The sequence below is a fragment of the Lissotriton vulgaris genome, chromosome 6, assembly GCF_964263255.1.
Source record: "Lissotriton vulgaris chromosome 6, aLisVul1.2, whole genome shotgun sequence".
Taxonomy (NCBI): domain Eukaryota; kingdom Metazoa; phylum Chordata; class Amphibia; order Caudata; family Salamandridae; genus Lissotriton; species Lissotriton vulgaris.
In genome coordinates, this window is record NC_141694.1 from 1557389293 (window position 1) to 1557407822 (window position 18530).

An 18530-nucleotide genomic window follows, 5' to 3' on the forward strand; every position below is an offset into this window, starting at 1 on the left:
TAGTGTCCTGGTTAAATACAGGCTTATTTTGCTGTTAATAGCTTTCACCTAGGTTTTAGAGAAATCGATTAATCAGCAGCTTTGTAATTATTTGGAGACTAACGAACTTTTGCACCCCACTCACTCCGGGTTTCACCCTAAGTTTAGTACTGAAACCGCTCTACTGGAGGTGACAGAATATATAAAATGCTCATTAGACAAGATCCTCAAAGCAGTGCTATTATTGGATCTCTCATGGCATTTGATATTGGGTCACATTCCCTGATTCTTTAGGAATCAAACGTTTTTATTGTCGGAAGATAAAATTAGTAGACACAGCTTTACTGCCTACATCGTCACGCCGGCAGAGCGATCCTTTTTTATTTATTTTTTACTCTTTTATTGGACATCAGAATGCAATATAGAAAATCAGTGTGACATACATTCACATATACAAAAAAGAAAACCATATCCGATGGCCAAATTTTTACTTTTTTAACCCCACCCTCCCCCCACCCACGGTGGATAAATAACCAAAAATGTATGAGACAAAAAACTGACACTAACACAACAGACTTGGGAGTACTTGTAATATATAAACAATTAATCCTTGTTCAGCCATTTAGTTAAGGATTCTCAAATCTTTTCACCTTTGGCCCTTACCGTGCTCCCCCTTCTTCTAAACACATATATCACCCAATTATATATGAATAATAGTTTGCTAAATCATACATGTATCCAGGGAGGATTTGGATCGAGCTAGACCGGAGCCAGACAGAGCCGAAATATACACCATTTTCCGATCTGCTTCCTCCATTTCCTGATTAGAAATACCTAGCATAATAACCTGGGGGGGGGTCAATGATATTGGGTATCCCAGTATGGATTCTAGCCGCTGTTCAATTTGGACCAGCAGATGAGAAAGACCAGAACAGGTGGTAAACATATGAGTGCTATCAGCAGCCAGCAAACCACACCGAGGGCAGCGTATCCCCGAGGTCCCCCCCATCGATTGATGCGGGCCGGAGTAATATAGCCTCTTAAGTGCTGCGTCGGGCGTTGGCCGACGGCAGCACTACCTCCCCAGTGCTGCGCGCGACCATTGGACGTCCATTTAGCAGTAGTTTCAATGGACAGTGCAGCACTGGGGAGGGATGTTTGCACGCATCTAAGGTGATATAAGTTACACCAAGTCTTGAAGCATTGTACCTGCAAATTAGCAGAGATACATGTTGTTTGGCTAAACAAAAGTAAATCTTCACACTCCCCTTGCCCAGTGACTAAACTCGTTTGCCATCTCTCAAAATGCTTGGCAAATCATCGCCCATCTTCTCATTGATAAGCTTATATAAAGAGGATGTTGTGGAACGGCCGCCATTGATTAAATCTAATAGAGGGATTCGGTCCCGGTTAATAAGTCTTTTGGCAACAAAATCCCTTATCTGTAAATACTTAAAAAATACTTAAAAAAATATTTGTTCTCGATCCCAAATGTATCTTTAATAGCCTCGAAAGTGAGCATTTCGACATTCAAAATAAAATCCACTATGCATTGAATGCCTTTCTCGGCCCAGCTTTTAAAATATGCATCTTGAAAGATAGCCGGGAGTAAGATATTACTAGATAAAGAGGAATAAAGATGTATCCGCCCAATCCCAATCTTTTTCCTAACAGCGGTCCAGACCCTGTAGGCACCTAATAAAACCTTAAATTTAACCCTCTTAAAATAGGCGAAATCTATATGACACAAGAGAAGTCCTCTGGCTTCTGTCCCAAAATTTAGATGATAAATTGAGATCTCTGGGCCTCCCAAGTTCCCCCCATTTAGCAACTCCCCCATCTGTTTCAACATGATTACCCAGTAATAGATTTGGAAGTTAGTGACGGACCAGCCTCCCCCTATCTCTAGATAGAGTCCTGTATCTAAGAGCCCTTCTTGGGCGCCGTCCAGCCCAGAGAAACCATGAGACTAGCTGATCCAACTTCTGAAACCAAACTTTTTGTATATCTAAAGGAATTGCTCTAAAACAGTATAGAATTTTGGGCAAGAAAATCATTTTTAAAACATAATTTCTTCCAATTAGTGTTAGATGTAAATTGTTCATTCTTCGAGAATCAGATTTAATTTTCTGAAGTGGCGGTTTGAAATTAATATCAACAATATCTTCAGGTTTGGAACTTATCTCTATACCTAAATATGTTATTATTGGTTCTCTCATGGCATTTGATATTGGGTCACACTCCCTGATTGGTTAGGAATCAAACGTTTTTATTGTCGGAAGACATAGTTAGTAGACACAGCTTTACTGCCTACATCGTCACGCCGGCAGAGCAATCCTATTGTAAATTACACAGCATGTGTAGCCAACAACCCGGAGGCAGGCCACGTGTTGAGCAGGGCTGTTACGGAATCATCTCACTAGTTCCGAATTTTAACATAACGTAGAACATCACCTTAAAACAGTACAGATGACAAAAACATATTCCAAGCCCCGCTTAACCTCCACCCTCTCCGCACCAGCCGTTCCCTTCATACAAGAAGACAGTTTGTGGACAGAAGCACACGAGATGCTAAACAGGCTACTCTGCCAAAGCCCGGGTCATTGACTCCTGGCCCAATGGTATTAGTTGAAGGATTTGCAGATACTTGGGACAAGTAACTTCTCTCATGCCTTTTGTCAGCAAATCTAAAAAGGGGGCTCACAATTTAGCGAAGTCTTTGCCCAATCCCGCCACTCTCATAGACATACGTTCCATTGCTAACAGGTGCCATAAGCGATTTATCCAGGACAATAGGTCAGGTTCTGAGGTTATACCCCACATAGCCAGTATAACCTGCCAAGCTGCCAGTAGTGCAAGAGCTATTTGCCTGTCCCTTAAAGACTTTAATGGAAAAAACTTGGGATGAGAAAGGCCAAGGAGTGTATATCCTGGGGCTCTGAGGAGCACAATACTGAAAACCGCATCTATGTTATCAAGAACCTCAGACCAATAGCGCTGCAATTTCGTACAATGCCACAGCAAGTGTGCTAAAGTACCTGACATCCCGCAGCCCCTCCAGCAGAGACCTGTCTTTATCTCATCCCAGCTCTGGATGCTGGCGGGTGTGTAATACCAGTAGGAAAAAAGCTTAAAGGCAGCTTCCACCCCCGCTGTATGGTGAGTGCGGTATAGAAATGTGCTCCCACTCATTGAATGACAATGGCCTACCCAATTCCGTCTCCCAGCGCACCTGCACCTTTGTGCACTTTGGGACCAAGTCCGACATTATCATAGTATACAATTCACTCCCTGCTTCTTTACTGCCTACAGGTCTGGAGGGACTGGCTTTGCATTGGATGAAATCCTTTCTGGCGAACAGAGTGCAAGAGGTCTGGATGGCCCTTTTTCTTCAGGTTCCAAGACTCTTTCATTGGAACTGCCACAGGGTTCTGCATTGAGCCCCAGTACTTTTATTATTTACCTTGCCCCTCTGATGCAGTTTGTAAATTCCTTTGGAGTGAAGGTAATTTCCTATGTGGAAGACATACAGCTCCTATTCTACTTTAACAACATCAGGGCTCTTCCGCTAAGGCGGAGAAGCATCGCCCCACAAGAATAATAAAATGATAACAACACATTGTTATAGTCATTTTATGTTTCTGGTACTGGCCCAGTTGTGTTTGTTTAAGGTGCAGGGCGGGACTGGGCTGTCAGCCAGCAGGAGGTGGAGCAGTATGTGCACTTTAGTGCGCATGACAGTTTGGCTGGCCACTTTGAGGCGGCCAAACAGTCAGGCGCACGTAGTATGTTCTCAACCGGCTGTAATACACAGCCTTGTTTGAGAACATGCTCAGGCTCCCAGTCCCTGTCTGAGTACCGAACCAAGGCGCTCAGACCAATCACAATACTGCTATTAGCAGCATCGCGATTGGCTAGGGGAGTCTGGGAGCCTGTGTGCTTCCTGTTCTTGCATTGTGGAAAGAAGAATGAAGCAGAGGCTCCAGGCAAGTGGAATTTTCTTCTTTTTTGTTGGTTTAAATAATGCCCTCGTCCCCCCCACTACCACTGCCCTGTATCAGCCACCACTTTTTAACAAGGGCAAAGATGTAGACTCGGGTCTTCTTAAGTCCTGCCTTTTGGCTGTTAGAATGTTATTAAATTATTTCATGTACAATACTGACAAGACAGAGTTCCTTATATTTGAACCATTCTTTCCAGACAAGTGTTCTAACTGCTTGCCTGACAGCTCCACCGCGCCGCCTTCTCAGTCAGAAGTGGTCAAAAATCTGGGTGTCATATTTGATAACCAGCTTTCTTTTCAGCCACAAATTTCGGCTGTGGTAAGAACTTGCTTCTGACACTAAAGAAATTACTGCATTTCCTTACTTAATCTGCAAGGAAAACTGGTCTCCATGCCTTACATAGCTCTAGGCTAGACTACACCAACTTTATTTATCTGGGCCCTCCGGACAACCTGATTAAAAGTCTCCAGATTGTGCAGAACCTTGCAGTTTCGTTCATCCTTAAACTCCCTTTCAGAACTTCAGCACCTCCCTAACTGAGCTCTCTTTATTGGCTCCTTGTTTAGATGCTGATTTGTTATAAAGCGCTGGTTATGACAAAGTCTTTTTGTCTCTCTGGACCTCAACACCTAGAAGCCAGAATTCATCTCTACACCCCTGTGAGTTGCATTCTTCTCGTATGGCTTTGGCTGAGGTTCCTAGGATAAGGCTTACTAGATAGGGTGGCTGCGCTTTCTCTTGTCTGGCAGCTCTAGCTTGGAATAAGCTCTCTTATGGGCTTCGCTCTCATGCTTCAGAATTACAGTTTATGATAAAGCTTAAGACTTGGCTCGTTGTTCAGGCATATTTTTTTTCTCTGTCTTTAGTCTTCAGTGCCTGGGATACTCTTCGAAGCAGCTGTTGCGCTATATAAGACCTTGTTCACTCATTTACAGCCTGCTGTTCACATTTCACTAAAGTTGTTACTCATTTCTCTAAAAGCTGTGCTCTAAGGAGGCAATGAAAACACTACCAGAATGTACCTATTGCAGGATGTAATGGTTATAAGTCTTCTCCATGTCCTGTATAACGCTTGGTTCCTGTGTTGGCTTAGTTATATTATCAGTTGTCGCTGCAAAAGAAAGCTGTTGTAAAACTGGTACCTGTATTTAACAAGCATTTGCAATGCAATAGGTCTCGCATTTATGAGAGTTTGAGCTATTGAAATTGCAAATTACAATGCCTTTTATTTTTGTTAATGTTTTTAAAACATAAATAAATAAAAGGCATTGCCATTTACAATGCCAATAGCTTAAACTTGCGTAAATGCGAGACATATTGCATTGCAAATGCTTGTTTTTTTTCTTTCTGCTTTTTCAGCCAAAGTGCATTCCTGTGTTTTGTATTGTTAGCACGATGCACTTTGGCAACCCTACTTTTATGTCTTGGTTTTTTCTTAGCAAAATCTGGAGAACATACGCTTCCCAAGATGATCCAGCGTCTTGGAATCCATTTCTGGGGGAGCAGAAGGGAATGCGCCCTTGGAAGAAGAGGCTTGGACCACCTAGATCTCAGGGGAAGGGTGTTGGGTGAGGAAAACTGCGATGCCTGGAGCCAGGCAGTAGGCAATCGTCCTTTCCACAGGTGCCCCTGTGCTGGGCTTGGACCAGGTGCCCAGAAGGACATCTGTGTGGGCTTGGTTGAAGGGCAGAAGGGGTTCAGAGGAGGTTGACGCCGGCTGAAAGAATTTGGGTCAGGAGATTAGTCCTGACTGCCACTGATGGGAGCTCCAGGCCCAAGGACTCTTCTGCCCTTTGCACCACCACAGCGTAGGACACTCCTTCCTCTGTAGCCACAGTAGGGGGAGAAAGCATGCCAAAGTCTGGAGAAGCGTCCAGACCACTGGCGTCACTTAGGTCCTCTCGACAGTCCGGCTCTTCACGCTGGTCTGCTAAAGGGTCCAGTGGCCCCTCCCAATCCCAATCACCACCTTCTGGGTGACAGGGAACAACAGGGATGAACTGAGGAACTAAAGTACTCTTAGGATTCAAAGTCGACTAATGTTGGTTCCGGCTCTGGGTCCATCTCGGGGGTGAGGTAGGGGGCGACCGGCATCGGCGCCAGGGAAGTTTGAGTAAGATCGACGACCGCCATCTATCCGGATCCAGGCTTGGCACCACAGGGACCCTCTGGCGCCGGAGCCTCCACCATCAATGGTCCAGGACTCCCGACCAGCTCCGCGGGCCCGAAGGCGCAGCAGCGGAGTCAGGCTTCCCAAAGATACAGTGGAGGGCTTCATAAAATATATAAAGTTGGGAGGCACTGGAGACAAAGCCTTAGAGCAACGACACCCCAGGTCCCGCGTTGCGTCAGCCGACTGATGGGGAGAAGGCGAAGAGCGCAGGTGCTTCTTCGCCTTCTGAGCTTCGACCTACCAGAGGACTTCAAAGACTTTGAATGGGACGAGGTGTGGGGGCTCTGGAAGTGGCCTCGAGACCCTCTTTTCAAACGGAAGCGACGCAGGGCTGAATGCCGGGCCTCCAAGTGCTAGCGGGACCACTCCGGCAAAGACTTTCATGGCCGGCAGTCGGAGCATGACTTCGGGTCATGGTCGCGCTCCAGACACCAAAGGCATACGTGGTGCAGGTCTATCACAGACATCAGTCTATGAAAGGCCTCGCAAAGCTTAAATCCGGTCTGACGGTGGAACATCCCTTGCGTACCAGGAGTCGTAGATTCGAAAAAAAGACGACAAAACGTCCAAAAGGTTTATTCAAAAAGTGACTAAAGGGGTAGCTCTCTCCGGATCTGCACTAGACTGTCGAGGAAAAAGAAAGAACAGACGTTAGCGCACAGGGGGGGCATGTAAGTAGACACCACCCACAATGTACGCAAAGTCGACTGGCGCCACCTACCAAAGCGCAGGGGTACTGCTAAGAAAAAATTCTCCTGATCCAGTCTGACGCCTGGGGGCAATTCTAAGGTAAGGAATCTATAAACTGTCTCTTTCAGATTTCTTTTGCAATGTGCAATAGAGAAGATGGTTGTTCCTCCAATGAAAGTTTGGAGTTATTACCATACAACATTAAAACACCTGCTAAATTCTGGTACAACATTTTGATAAGCACTCTTCGCAATTCCTCTTTAAAAGGGCACTAGAAAATAAGATAAAAGTGTTACCACGCATTAGGAAGCGACTGAACTTGCTCTTTGTTTTCTTTGACTTTTCCTTATAAGATATGCTTTCATGTATTTGCATGATCTGTCAAGGGGATGAGGCCTTCATTACAATATATGGTTGGGTCTATTGGATGACCACCCACCAGGAAAAATACAACTTAGAGAATGTTTTATGCAAAGCTGAACAATGTGTCTCTATTCAATAGGTGCATGAGCCTCCCTTTGTTAGCCAGTCCGACATCTTTCTTAATGAAGTCCAGAGTTGGTCGATCGCTATGATCTCTAATTTTGTCAGACCAGTCCTAACAGAAAACCTATGCTTAAGCTGTTTTGGGGAATTTAAGCAAACCCTTCTCATACTATTATTTTCCAACAATATTTTGTAACAAGTCCATTAGACAATACAGCTAGTAGGAGAGGTACTACGTGAGTAGGCAAGTACCAGTTGTGAGTATGCATTTACTTGTAGTGACGTTTTATCTTCTATTTCTAGTAATAGATAGAATGATCTACCATTAGGATCAGACTATTCCTAAGTAACCTCCCAGTACGGCATTCTACTAATTAGTACATTAATTAACGGATGTATGATGTTAGCACGCACACTTTTACCACGCATACCATTACCACGCATTTTTTACAACGCAATACCTTTACAACGCATAGTGATTTGGGTGCTGGATAGTGAATAGTTTAATTTACTATTCCAACACCAGTCCCCGTGGACACTAGGGAAGGTTATTGGATAGTAAATTAACCTATTCACTAGCCATTCCCTAAGTCAGATCGCCTCAAAGCGCTATGCGTTGTAATGGTATGCGTTGTAACAGATGCGTGGTAATGGTAGTGCGTGCTAAAAGATGCGTGCTAAAGGTTGTATACCTTAATTAACTCCTTATGATGGATGAGTAGCAAAAGTGATATACTATTCCCCTCGAGTCCTCACAACTTCTGCCTCCAGTATGTTTGTCTTTGCAACAGGCCAATACCACTTCTTTCTCCCTTTACAGTTATGGACATTGTATTTGTTTTAACAGGGTTATTTAACCGAGTAACATCCCTGAAGTCAACCAAGAGCAGCAGCCATATCTAGGTTCGACAGGATGTCCCAACCTCACTTTAACAACTCAACAATTTTACAATACATTATGAATTAGACTGTACAGCTATATGATATCTAGACAATGTACAAAACTTAGTGCCAAATATTTAACATAGTCAATTTAACTGACAAATTACAGGTCATGTTACCTCTAGTATCTTTTCAATGCAAACGGCACATTTAGCATTTATGGCTTAGTTACATGTTTTACCACCATGCAGACACGAGTGTAAACTGGAGTGAAAGGTCAAATCAGGAATACAAGTAAGGCAGCAATAGTGCAGCTCCCAGTGCGAGCTGCTTTCACCATGAATGGTTCACGAAGGAACATCTGGTGAAATCAGTCTGAGGTGAAGAGGCAAAACATGCAGTAATTTGGCGAGCACAAGCCAATACTGCTGCTACAGATCATTGCAAGCACAGTAACTTAGAAACCTGTGAAGATTCTGATCAAAGGAAATAACGAAACCTCAGTATCGTCTTTTCCACTGGGTGAAATGCACATCTGGTACATATGGTAATATGAAATAAGCGCCTAATATAGTAATTTTTTTTTGTTCACAGTAATCAATCCGCCCATAGGCATTTTAAATCATAGCATAAAAAACTGGTCTAAAATACAAAAAAAAGAAAATATAACGAATTCAAGAACACGAGAGATTTTAGGAAGCAAACACTGACAGTAAAGCAGCATGAGGGTACACTTAGATAGTAATCAGGTTATAAATATAAAGACAGGAAATACAATACCTGTTGTCTGAATGAGACACCTAGACTAATAATGCCAATTTGCCTTCTCCATAACTTGGTATTGGCGAGAATCTTATACCAAATAATGTCATATAAGCAAAATGGGACATACTCAAATTAACAATTTCATTCATAAAAAATACATTCACAAAGCACAGAAAATGGCACACACTAATGTCACACATCCCTATGATGGTACAATTAGAAATAATTTACTTTTTGCCCGATACCTCCAACCTGCACCACAAAAGACAAGCCAACCATGTCCCGTAAAAGTATTTTGCATTCAGCATGGTTCTTGAGGCTCACTTGTGTGGCTATTGGTAGTTTCCATTTGATACCCATCTTGTCGTGGTTCAGCTTGCTGCTGATTTGCATTGGTTTCACAACTGGCTGAAGACATCTAGCATCAGTCCCTGCCACTATTTTAAGTGTTATATTATGTAAAAACTTCTAGAGGGCACAATTACCCATAGGTGTCTCGGCGCTATGACCTGTAAGGATTAGCGGAGAACTGGCTGCTCATTGCTTAAAGAGCCAGGTTTTTACTTGTTTTCTGTATGATAGCAAGGTGGGACTGGCCTTAATCTGCAGGGGGAGCGAATTCCACAGTTTAGATGGGGCCACTAAGAAACTTCTATCACCCTAGTTGGCTTTCTTGATTCTGGGGACGATCAGAAGGTTGGCGTCTGCGGAGCGCAGAGATCTGCTGGGCGAATATGCCAGAAAAGCTTTCTTCAGGTATTCAGGTCCTATGTTGTGAGTTACCTTGTACGCAATACATAGCGCCTTAAATGTAGTTCTACATTTTATGGGCAGACAATGGAGCTGTCGCACCACATTGGAAATTGACTCAAACTTCAGGGTGCCTGACAGTATCCTGGCGGCTGCATTCTGTATCAGTTGCAACCTACCCAGAACTTTTTCTTGGGCATTGATTAGAAGGCCATTGCAGTACACCACATTAGACTTAACCAGAGCACTGATGAGTGTTCTCCCAGTACTGATTGGGAGGAAAGGTAACAATTTCTTTATCATCCTTAAAACATAAAAGGAGGAGGAGACCACTGTGTTGGCTTGATGTGTAAAAGATAAGCTATCATCAAATATGACACCTAAGATTCTGGCCTTCTTGACGGGGGTAGGGAGTGATCCCAGCTCAGCTGGCCACCAGGTCGGAGACCACCCTGAGGCAACATTACCAAAGACCATTACTTCAGACTTGTCTGAGTTTAATTTAAGGCAAGGTCTTTGAGCGCCGTAAGCACCAGTTGTGTGTCATCCGCATACGACGTGAGACCCATCCTAAAGGATTAAAATACTCGTGCTAAGTCCGTCACATATATGTTGAACAAAGTTGGACTTAGCGAAGATCCTTGCGGAACTCCACAAGGGAGAGAAAATACTGGTGAGTTGAAATCAACCATACTGACTGACCGGGTCAGATTAGATAGGAAGGAGGACAGAAGGGCTTTGGCCTTCAGTCCGATGCCTATGGCTGAGACACGGTTGATCAGTGTAACATGATCAACCGTGTCAAAAGCTGCTGATGGATCCAGAAGCAGCAAAACTGTGGCACCTCCTCTGTCAAGCAGTGTACTGCTTCCTCCATACACCCGCCGACTGAAGACATTGTCCTTTGATTCCTCAAACACGTCTCAAGGCATCAGAGTTGACATTAGTGCCACCATGCTCACATGTTTGTTACCCATTCACAGTGTTAAGACTCCACACAGTATCCATACATTCAGTTGAGGGTACAGTAATCTAGATTTGTTTTAGCTCACTCCACTTTCCTAAAACACTGAACCGCCTAAATCCTCAGACCCACGCTAGCACATGTTTTAGATCTTTCAATCTCTCTTGAAACACTGAACGGGCTTAGATGAAGCTAAATGTGACACTTCATTGTGTTTTTTGAACTGCATCTGCCCTACACCTGCATTCAGACATCGTGACATTGTCCCTCCTTTCACCGACCAACTCTCGCAACACTTTCCTTCGGTTTCTGGAATGCATCTCGGCCTCTCCCCCCAGCATCAGGTTAGAAGCATCAGGTTTCTGCCAGTTTGTGTGCTCATTCAGAGAAGAACTTGCCAAAGAAAGCTGCTTGACCCCAGTACCAGCATTACAAAGTTCTCTGACTCACTTCAGACACACAGCCTGCAATACCTGTAAAAGTTAAGTTTACAGTACCGTACCATGAAGTGAGATATATCTATATATATCTATATCTATTTCTATCTGTCTGTCTATATATCTATCTATCTATCTAAGAACCAAACTTCTGCATGCATAAATCTGTCTGAACAAGATCGCATCTTTACGTATTTTATATAACTAACAACTATAAAGCCATTAAAAAGTAAAATCACAACAAAAAACAATGGTGAATGGTAACGTAGCAAAAAATGTCCTTCAGTCTGACTTGTTTCCATCACAATTTCCAAATTCCAAGTCGTCGAAAAACGATCCCATATCAGGACCTGCATCTCGGACAGGAGCTCCCTGCTACGGATGTTACTATTCACGCATCTGTGGCTCCATGAAGCAGAAAAAATAGTAAAGGGGGAGGGGGGTCATGTGGCATGTAGGGTGGTGTGTAGTGGGCTTCTTTAAATGCCAGTATGGCGGGAGGGGTTAGAGGAAGATCATTGGCGACTTCAGCATCTGGAAGTCAATCAGGAAATACACACATTCAATTAATTTACTTGGAATGCACAAGATTCCAGAATGATGTTTTCAAACCTCATTTCTGTTCTGGGATGGTCGTTTACCAGCTTCGATAACTTTGCATATTTCAAACTGATTACTGGACACCTAAGCCTACGTGTGAATGCTTAGGAGGGATTTGTAAACATTGGAGATATTTACCTTGAGGATGTTTTGGGTTTCATTCCACTTGTTTGTCCACTCTTTGGTTAGTTCTTTTACCTACGGGAAAAAACAAAAATGTGCTTATTAGAAAAGCAGAATAGAAACAACTCTGTACATCGCAGACAGTGAAGACTGATGGTTTACCCAATGTCCAGCCAAGAGCGAATGCAAGCATTAGTAATTCATCTAGAGTTGCTTTGAAAGCGGAAACCCTCAGCGCAGTAACGCGCCTTGGATTCAGTGTCCCTGCTTTGAAGTATGTATACCTCATGGTTTGCTATTACTTAGCACTACCCTTACTTACACAACTACTACTCTCACGTTATGCGAGTTGTGTCTCGAAAACAAGGAGCTGCCATAGCCCTTTACATTTTAAACATTTTTTCAACCCCTCCAACTGTAAGAAAGACATAAGTAGCCGATTGTTAATGCAGAGGTTCTGTTCATAAACCCCAAGCATACCACAAGCGCGTAAGACTGACCGCAAGCGACGGAGTAGGGTGAGAATGTAGCATTTTAATGAGGATAAGACTACTCGGTGTATCGAGTATTGTTTGTAAGTAATCTGATTAATGTCACTTCATGTCCTTATCCTCGTCACAGTTCTAACATTATAAGGATACATTAACTAGTGCTAAGTCTGCAACCGACAGTCCTTGGTAGGTACCCACAAATCATGCAGAATGCCCCATCCTCTTGGATGAACGGATTCCAAAACTCCCCTTTGGAAGGAAAGGGATTGTATCGTGAACCATTAAATCACTGACCACTGAAAACTGCCACTGTGAGCCCAGATTCTGAAACCAGGAATCCATCCACTCTGAGGAGCAGAATGGCCAAACCAACACCTGATGGGACACAACACAAGCAATTACTAGCAGGAGTAACATCCAGGGCCGGACTGGGAACCAAAACCGGCCCTGGCAAAGTGCTTGGCCGCAGGAGTTGGGGGTGCTGCCGAGCTCTTTGCTAACAAAAACGGCCCCCAGGGGCCTAAAACCATCTCCAGCCCGTGCGGCGCACCTGGTAACATCATCCAACCTCATGAGTGTAAGAAACTGGGGTACTGGTAGAAAGGGGTGATACCCCATGCAAGCAGCAACCACAATACTTGTCAGGTTGAAGTCACAAGCAAACCCCAAATTGACCTGTGCTTAATAAGGCTTACCTTGGAAACAATGTGTATAGTATATATGCAGTACTTTAAAGAGTAATACAGTGAAATCACAACACAAGGTCGTGCCTCAGCGTGGAGGAAGACTTCGACGAGGGGCTTGCGATGCAAAGTCCTGCATAAGATGCATCAGGCACCGCCGGGTTTCGAAGAAACTGCGGGGCTTGCAATGTAGAGTCCTGCATCTTTGTTGATTATGCTGTCAACTAAGGGCTTGCGATGCGAATGCATGCATTGAGGAAACGTTTTAGCACCTTTTAGTGCTGGACTTGAAATACCTAAACACATCTGGAGCTATTCAGAACTGGAACTCAAGCATCAGTAAGACCTCATGAAGTCTGCTTAAGCCCAACACATTTGACAACTAATTAGGTCAACACCCTCTTTCATAAGATACAACTAGCACTGCCACACAGGGTCCTACTCTTTCCACTGGAAATCTAAAAGAATTGCCTAAGCCACGGCCCTGGTGAATAGTTCTATTTTACAAGTGCAGAAAAACTCCAGGAAGTTTGGTGTAATATGCAGGAAGTTTTGCTTAATATGTCCTTCCTTGGACCCAATGGTCTGCTGTTCACAAAGGTAAAACTGTTTTACTAAATCTCCCTCTGTGCGGGCATACGTTTATCAGTACCTCTCAATGTTACCCTCCTCAATGTAAGATCTCAGTCCAAACATTATTCTGAAATTCACACATTAATTTTACACTATAAGCTGGACTGCCTTTTCCTTACCAAGACATCACTCCAAGAACACTCTTCCTTATTTACTGACCACTCTAGAGGATACAACATTAAACACATTAATAGATTCTATAAATGGGGTGATACGGTGGCCTGCATTTATAAAAAACTTCCTCTCTCATTTCTTCCATCAACACTACCCCAACTCCATGGAGCTGAAGCTCTCACTCTTACAGACTCTCCTTTTACTGATCTTCGAAGGCACCTCTCCTCTACAAAACTCCCCGTCCATCTCCTAATTTTGTAACAGCCTTCTTCAAACTTGCTTCGAGTGGGCTATTAAATAAGAATAGGTGCCCCTTTCTTTGCGACTTCAAAATGTGCCTCAACATTGTGACCATCATGTTGCACAAATGGTTGCACCTCAGCAAGTTGGTTCTAACCCTCTCCACATTACTCGCTCCTTTGGAGTGGTACCTTACACCCACTCGGCCATTTACAAGGCTTTCTACGCTTTTTAGAAATACCTATACAGAGCCCCGCCACCAATCTCTGATTCCACGTGTGATATTTGTTGCTCCTAAACATCTCGGTCATCTACCCTTTGAAGCTTAGACAGGCCTAGACGCCCCCTCAAGGAGCACAAGATCAGATTGCAACTGGGGGACTTACAACGAGGGAAAGTCCCAGGAACGGGTGGTCTATCGGCTGAATTGTATACCCAATTTGCCTACTCAATAGCACCACAACTGGTTAAATTGTATGATGATGTCTTCACCACTGGCTCTCTGCCTCCCTGATACACTTATCCCCACATTACTGAAACCGCACAAAGACCAAACAGACCCAGGAATGATTGAATCCCGAATTCATTTCAAAACCCTTACCTTGGCATTCAAAATTCTTAACTCAGACTGCCCTGAACTTCTACGCCCGCTCCTTGTACCCTACACTCCCCAGCGCACCTTGCGCTCACTGGGACAACACCTCGTGACGGTCCCCCGAACCAAGCTTTGTAGAATGGGCGGACGCTCCTTCAAAGTCTTAGGGGCAAGACTCTGGAACTCCCTGCCTCTACACATCCGCACCCTAACCAATCTGACTGCCTTCCGAAAGGAACTCAAAACCCATCTCTTTTCTGTCATCTAGTCTTCTGTTGGTTATCCCACCCACTCCTCAGGTACTGGTTAGGTCAGCACCGGGACGCTCCGTTGCTGGGGCAGCTGTTTGCGCTTCAACAAAGGGTTAACATAACATAACATAACAATGACCAAACAGGCTGTGTTTTGGGTTGTAATATTTCCCTTAATCTCTGCAGATTATGGTACATTAAAGACGAATCCGAATCTTTCTTCCGCATACTGAATTGCTCTTGATCTGGAGAAAGCCTTTGACTCTCTGCACTGGGGATATACATATAGAGTGCTTAGGTTAAACAGAATAGGCCTATATTGGCAGAAATGGATCTGTATTCTATATTCCACACCCTAAGCGAGTGTGAAAACTGGGAAATCTGTCTCAGTCAAGTGGGCAATATGGAGAGGCACTCAGCAGGGTTGTCTGCTTTCTCCCTTGCTATTCATCATGGCTATGGAGCTGTTGGCAGCCCACTTGCACCTTCTAGGTATAGACTGGGGATACCGAACCCAGCACCATTCAACCTCTATCCCTAAATGCTGATGATCTACTCCATTATATTTGAGATGCAATATAGATTTGTCTTCTATTACTCATGTACTAGCCACATTTGCGATCAGACCTTAAAGTTCACTGGGCCATATCCTGCATTTTCCCACTGCAACAGGGCTGTAGGCTTCCCTTTCAGACACTAGAACCCAGATTGAAGAATGAAATGGCTTCATTTAGATATTTAGGTATTAATCTTTCTCACACCTCATGGATTTATATGATAGAAATGTAGACAGAGCAATGCAGGTGCTTCACACCAAGATTCCTTTCTGATCTTCTGTTCCACTTTCAGTGCTGGGTCATATTGCTTTGGTGAAGATGGTAGTTTTACCTCCCTTTCTGTATTATTGTATTAATCCCTCTTTGCTCATTCCACGTTCTTTTTTGACAAGTAGATTAATTTCTTATTGTGTTGATCTGGAGGTCAGGGCAATGGTGAATAGCCTTAGCGACACTGAAAACATCCAGTATCAGCAGAAGAACTGACCCTCCCAGACTTTGATAGTTATAACTTGGTGGCACAACTACAATGGATGGCTCATTGGCTCTCTGTAGGAGACAGGGTGCACTACAGAGGACTTCAGGGAGGGTCTATTGCACTACTTACTGCTCGGTCCCGCCTACCTGTTTTCTCACCCTACTGGTCTATTTCTCACAGCCTTGGCTTGCCTGGCCAGAACTAATAAACTGATTGAGAACGTGGCACCCTATGTTCCTGCCATTTCTTTGTCGGGCCTTCCTACTAAAACAGGATGGCTACAAACTAGTCAATTACATCTTTGGCATACAGATGGCCTATCCACAGTAGGCGATCTTTTTGGAAATGATGAGATCATGGGATTCCCTACTCTTGGAGCAGATTATAATGTGCCTCCAGGGCAATTCCTCTCCAACAAATGTATTTGGCATTCACTTTATATACTTCTTAGTATGAGCCACATGTCATCAACCACACATGAAGTATAATAAACTCTATACATAGCAGGCACGGGTAGTAAACTGATAAAATAATTCCAAAGGTCCTTTTTAAATCAAGAAGATCGCTCTAGGGTGCTTCTGAGAACCTTCTGGGAAGCTGACCTGGCTAAGTCGTTTCACACCACCAACCGAAATAAAGTGCTAGAATATTTTGAGGCTCCTAATAGGGTCAAATATAGTCAATGTAATGTCCTGAAGAATAAGTTACTTACTTTCGGTAATGCCTTATCTAGTAGAGACAGGATCTAGCCGCAAATTCCTGCTCTTAGAATTCTGCCCAGGCGCCAGACTAGATACGGAACTTCTTCCTATTATTATTTTACAGCAGAACCTCTGCACATCAGTAGAGGGGATTCGGCCAATCCGTAGTGATGTAGTCCGCCAGGTGTGATGTTGACAGAGTCCATATAAGCCCTCCCCTAATGCGCTGACGACAGTTACATCTGCGACTATTTTTGGCACCAAAAACACGGAGCCACTATAGAAACTGCCTGTGGAAACAGTGTGCCAAAAAGTGACATCTTTGTGTCAAACAATTACAAAGTGCTAAAGAAAGGCATCAGAATGCCAAGAAAGGTAGGAAAGAAGAGAAGCAGTTCGCAGAACGGGGAGGATGGGTGGGTTGTTAGGGGTGTCTCAGGCTGAACCCGTCTCTACTAGATATGGTGTTACCAAATGTAAGAAACTTTTTCATCCAATTTAGCAGCAGATTCCTTATCTTAGAATTAGATACCCAAGCAACATCATCCTTGGAGGAGGGTCTGCGAATTGAACCCACTAAAGATCCTAAATAGGACTAGACAGTCTGTAATGAGACAACATTATCAGGTTGTCTTAAGAATACAGGTGAGTCAAAGTTGATGCTCCACCAGAAGGACTTTGGGTAGCCCATAGGGAGCTAAAGTTTGCAAGACCATGAGAAGCATGTGGAAAATATTACTCACAGCAAAGGGATAAAGTGTTGGTAAGAACACTTCATAGAAACAGTAATACTATGTAGCCTTGCCAAAGGTATCCAACCTCTGACTGGACAAGGAAAAAAGGACCAAGGACAATAGCCTATACCACTGAACTAGAGCTCCAACTCCTTGTTGAGCAAACTAGTATGTGAGCTAACCCTACCCTGTGAAACACAGAGAAAAGGGAATCTCAGAGCACATCTACAATGAGGGGAGGAGAGGAGAGAGAGCGACCGACCGACCATTAATGCTGAACAAAAGCATTGCAAGAACATTTATCAGAGACTACTCTCAGATGGAGGAAACCCTCCTAAAGAGAAGGTAACCCTCCGCAACTATGTAACATTGAAGTCCAGATGTGAATGGAAAAACAAATGCCTAGGCAATCATCAAGTTAAGGTCGAACCTGAGCACCAAGAAAGGCGTAGTTACAAAAGCAGACATGTATGCTCTATGGAATAAGTTCAGCACAAACATACTTTCAATATACACCCGTGTATATGGGAGAAAACCAACACACACACACACACACACACACACACACCACGGCCTTCTGTGGTAAACGGGGAGACTGACCAGTATACGAACAATGAACACTCATAGATTTAAGGTATCCATTGAAAGACAGACATAAATGCACACATACATTGGTAACGGACCAAAGTTGCAACAGCAACTGGTAATTATAGATATGCAGATATTAGCAGCAAGCTGGATTACCAGCAGCATAATACTGAATAAGAGGAGAGAGGGAGTGAAGGGCACCACACACTACAGAAAAAGGCAACTGTCCATGAACCAACACTATTGACTGACAAGGCAATCATCAGATGGTTAACAGGAAATCAAAAGAAAAAGTATGTGTGAATACTCTGGTATTAAGGGAATGAGGACCACCACTGGAGTCCATCAAAGGCTTTAGTCGAAATAAAAGCCCTCACACAGAATCAATTTCCCCTCCAATAGACAGAGATATCTGACAGGAAAACCCGATTGAAGTATCTTAAAAAAGAAGGAGTAAATAGGAGGGAACAAGTCCACAATATGGAATAGCTGAAGACAATGGATGGCATTGCTTACAAGCAAAATAAGGTCTCTACAGGAGGCAGGATCCATACAAAATAAAAGCAATATACCACAACTAAAAATGGGGAAAGACCCACATCCTAAAAAGGA

At 43.7% G+C, this 18530-nt stretch overlaps 1 protein-coding gene across 3 annotated transcripts in view; it reads right to left on the reverse strand.

Annotated features, from left to right (window-relative positions):
• KIF16B (kinesin family member 16B) overlaps window positions 1-18530 on the reverse strand; it is a 1618961-nt gene that overhangs the window by 964470 nt on the left and 635961 nt on the right. For all 3 annotated transcript variants that reach the window (XR_015296683.1, XM_086927730.1, XM_086927729.1), the window contains exon 12: window positions 11869-11928. Coding sequence is in view for 2 of the 3 variants with exons in the window: in XM_086927730.1 (XP_086783856.1) it covers window positions 11869-11928 (60 nt within the window). In the remaining variant the exon portion in view is untranslated. The remainder of the gene's footprint in view (window positions 1-11868; window positions 11929-18530) is intronic.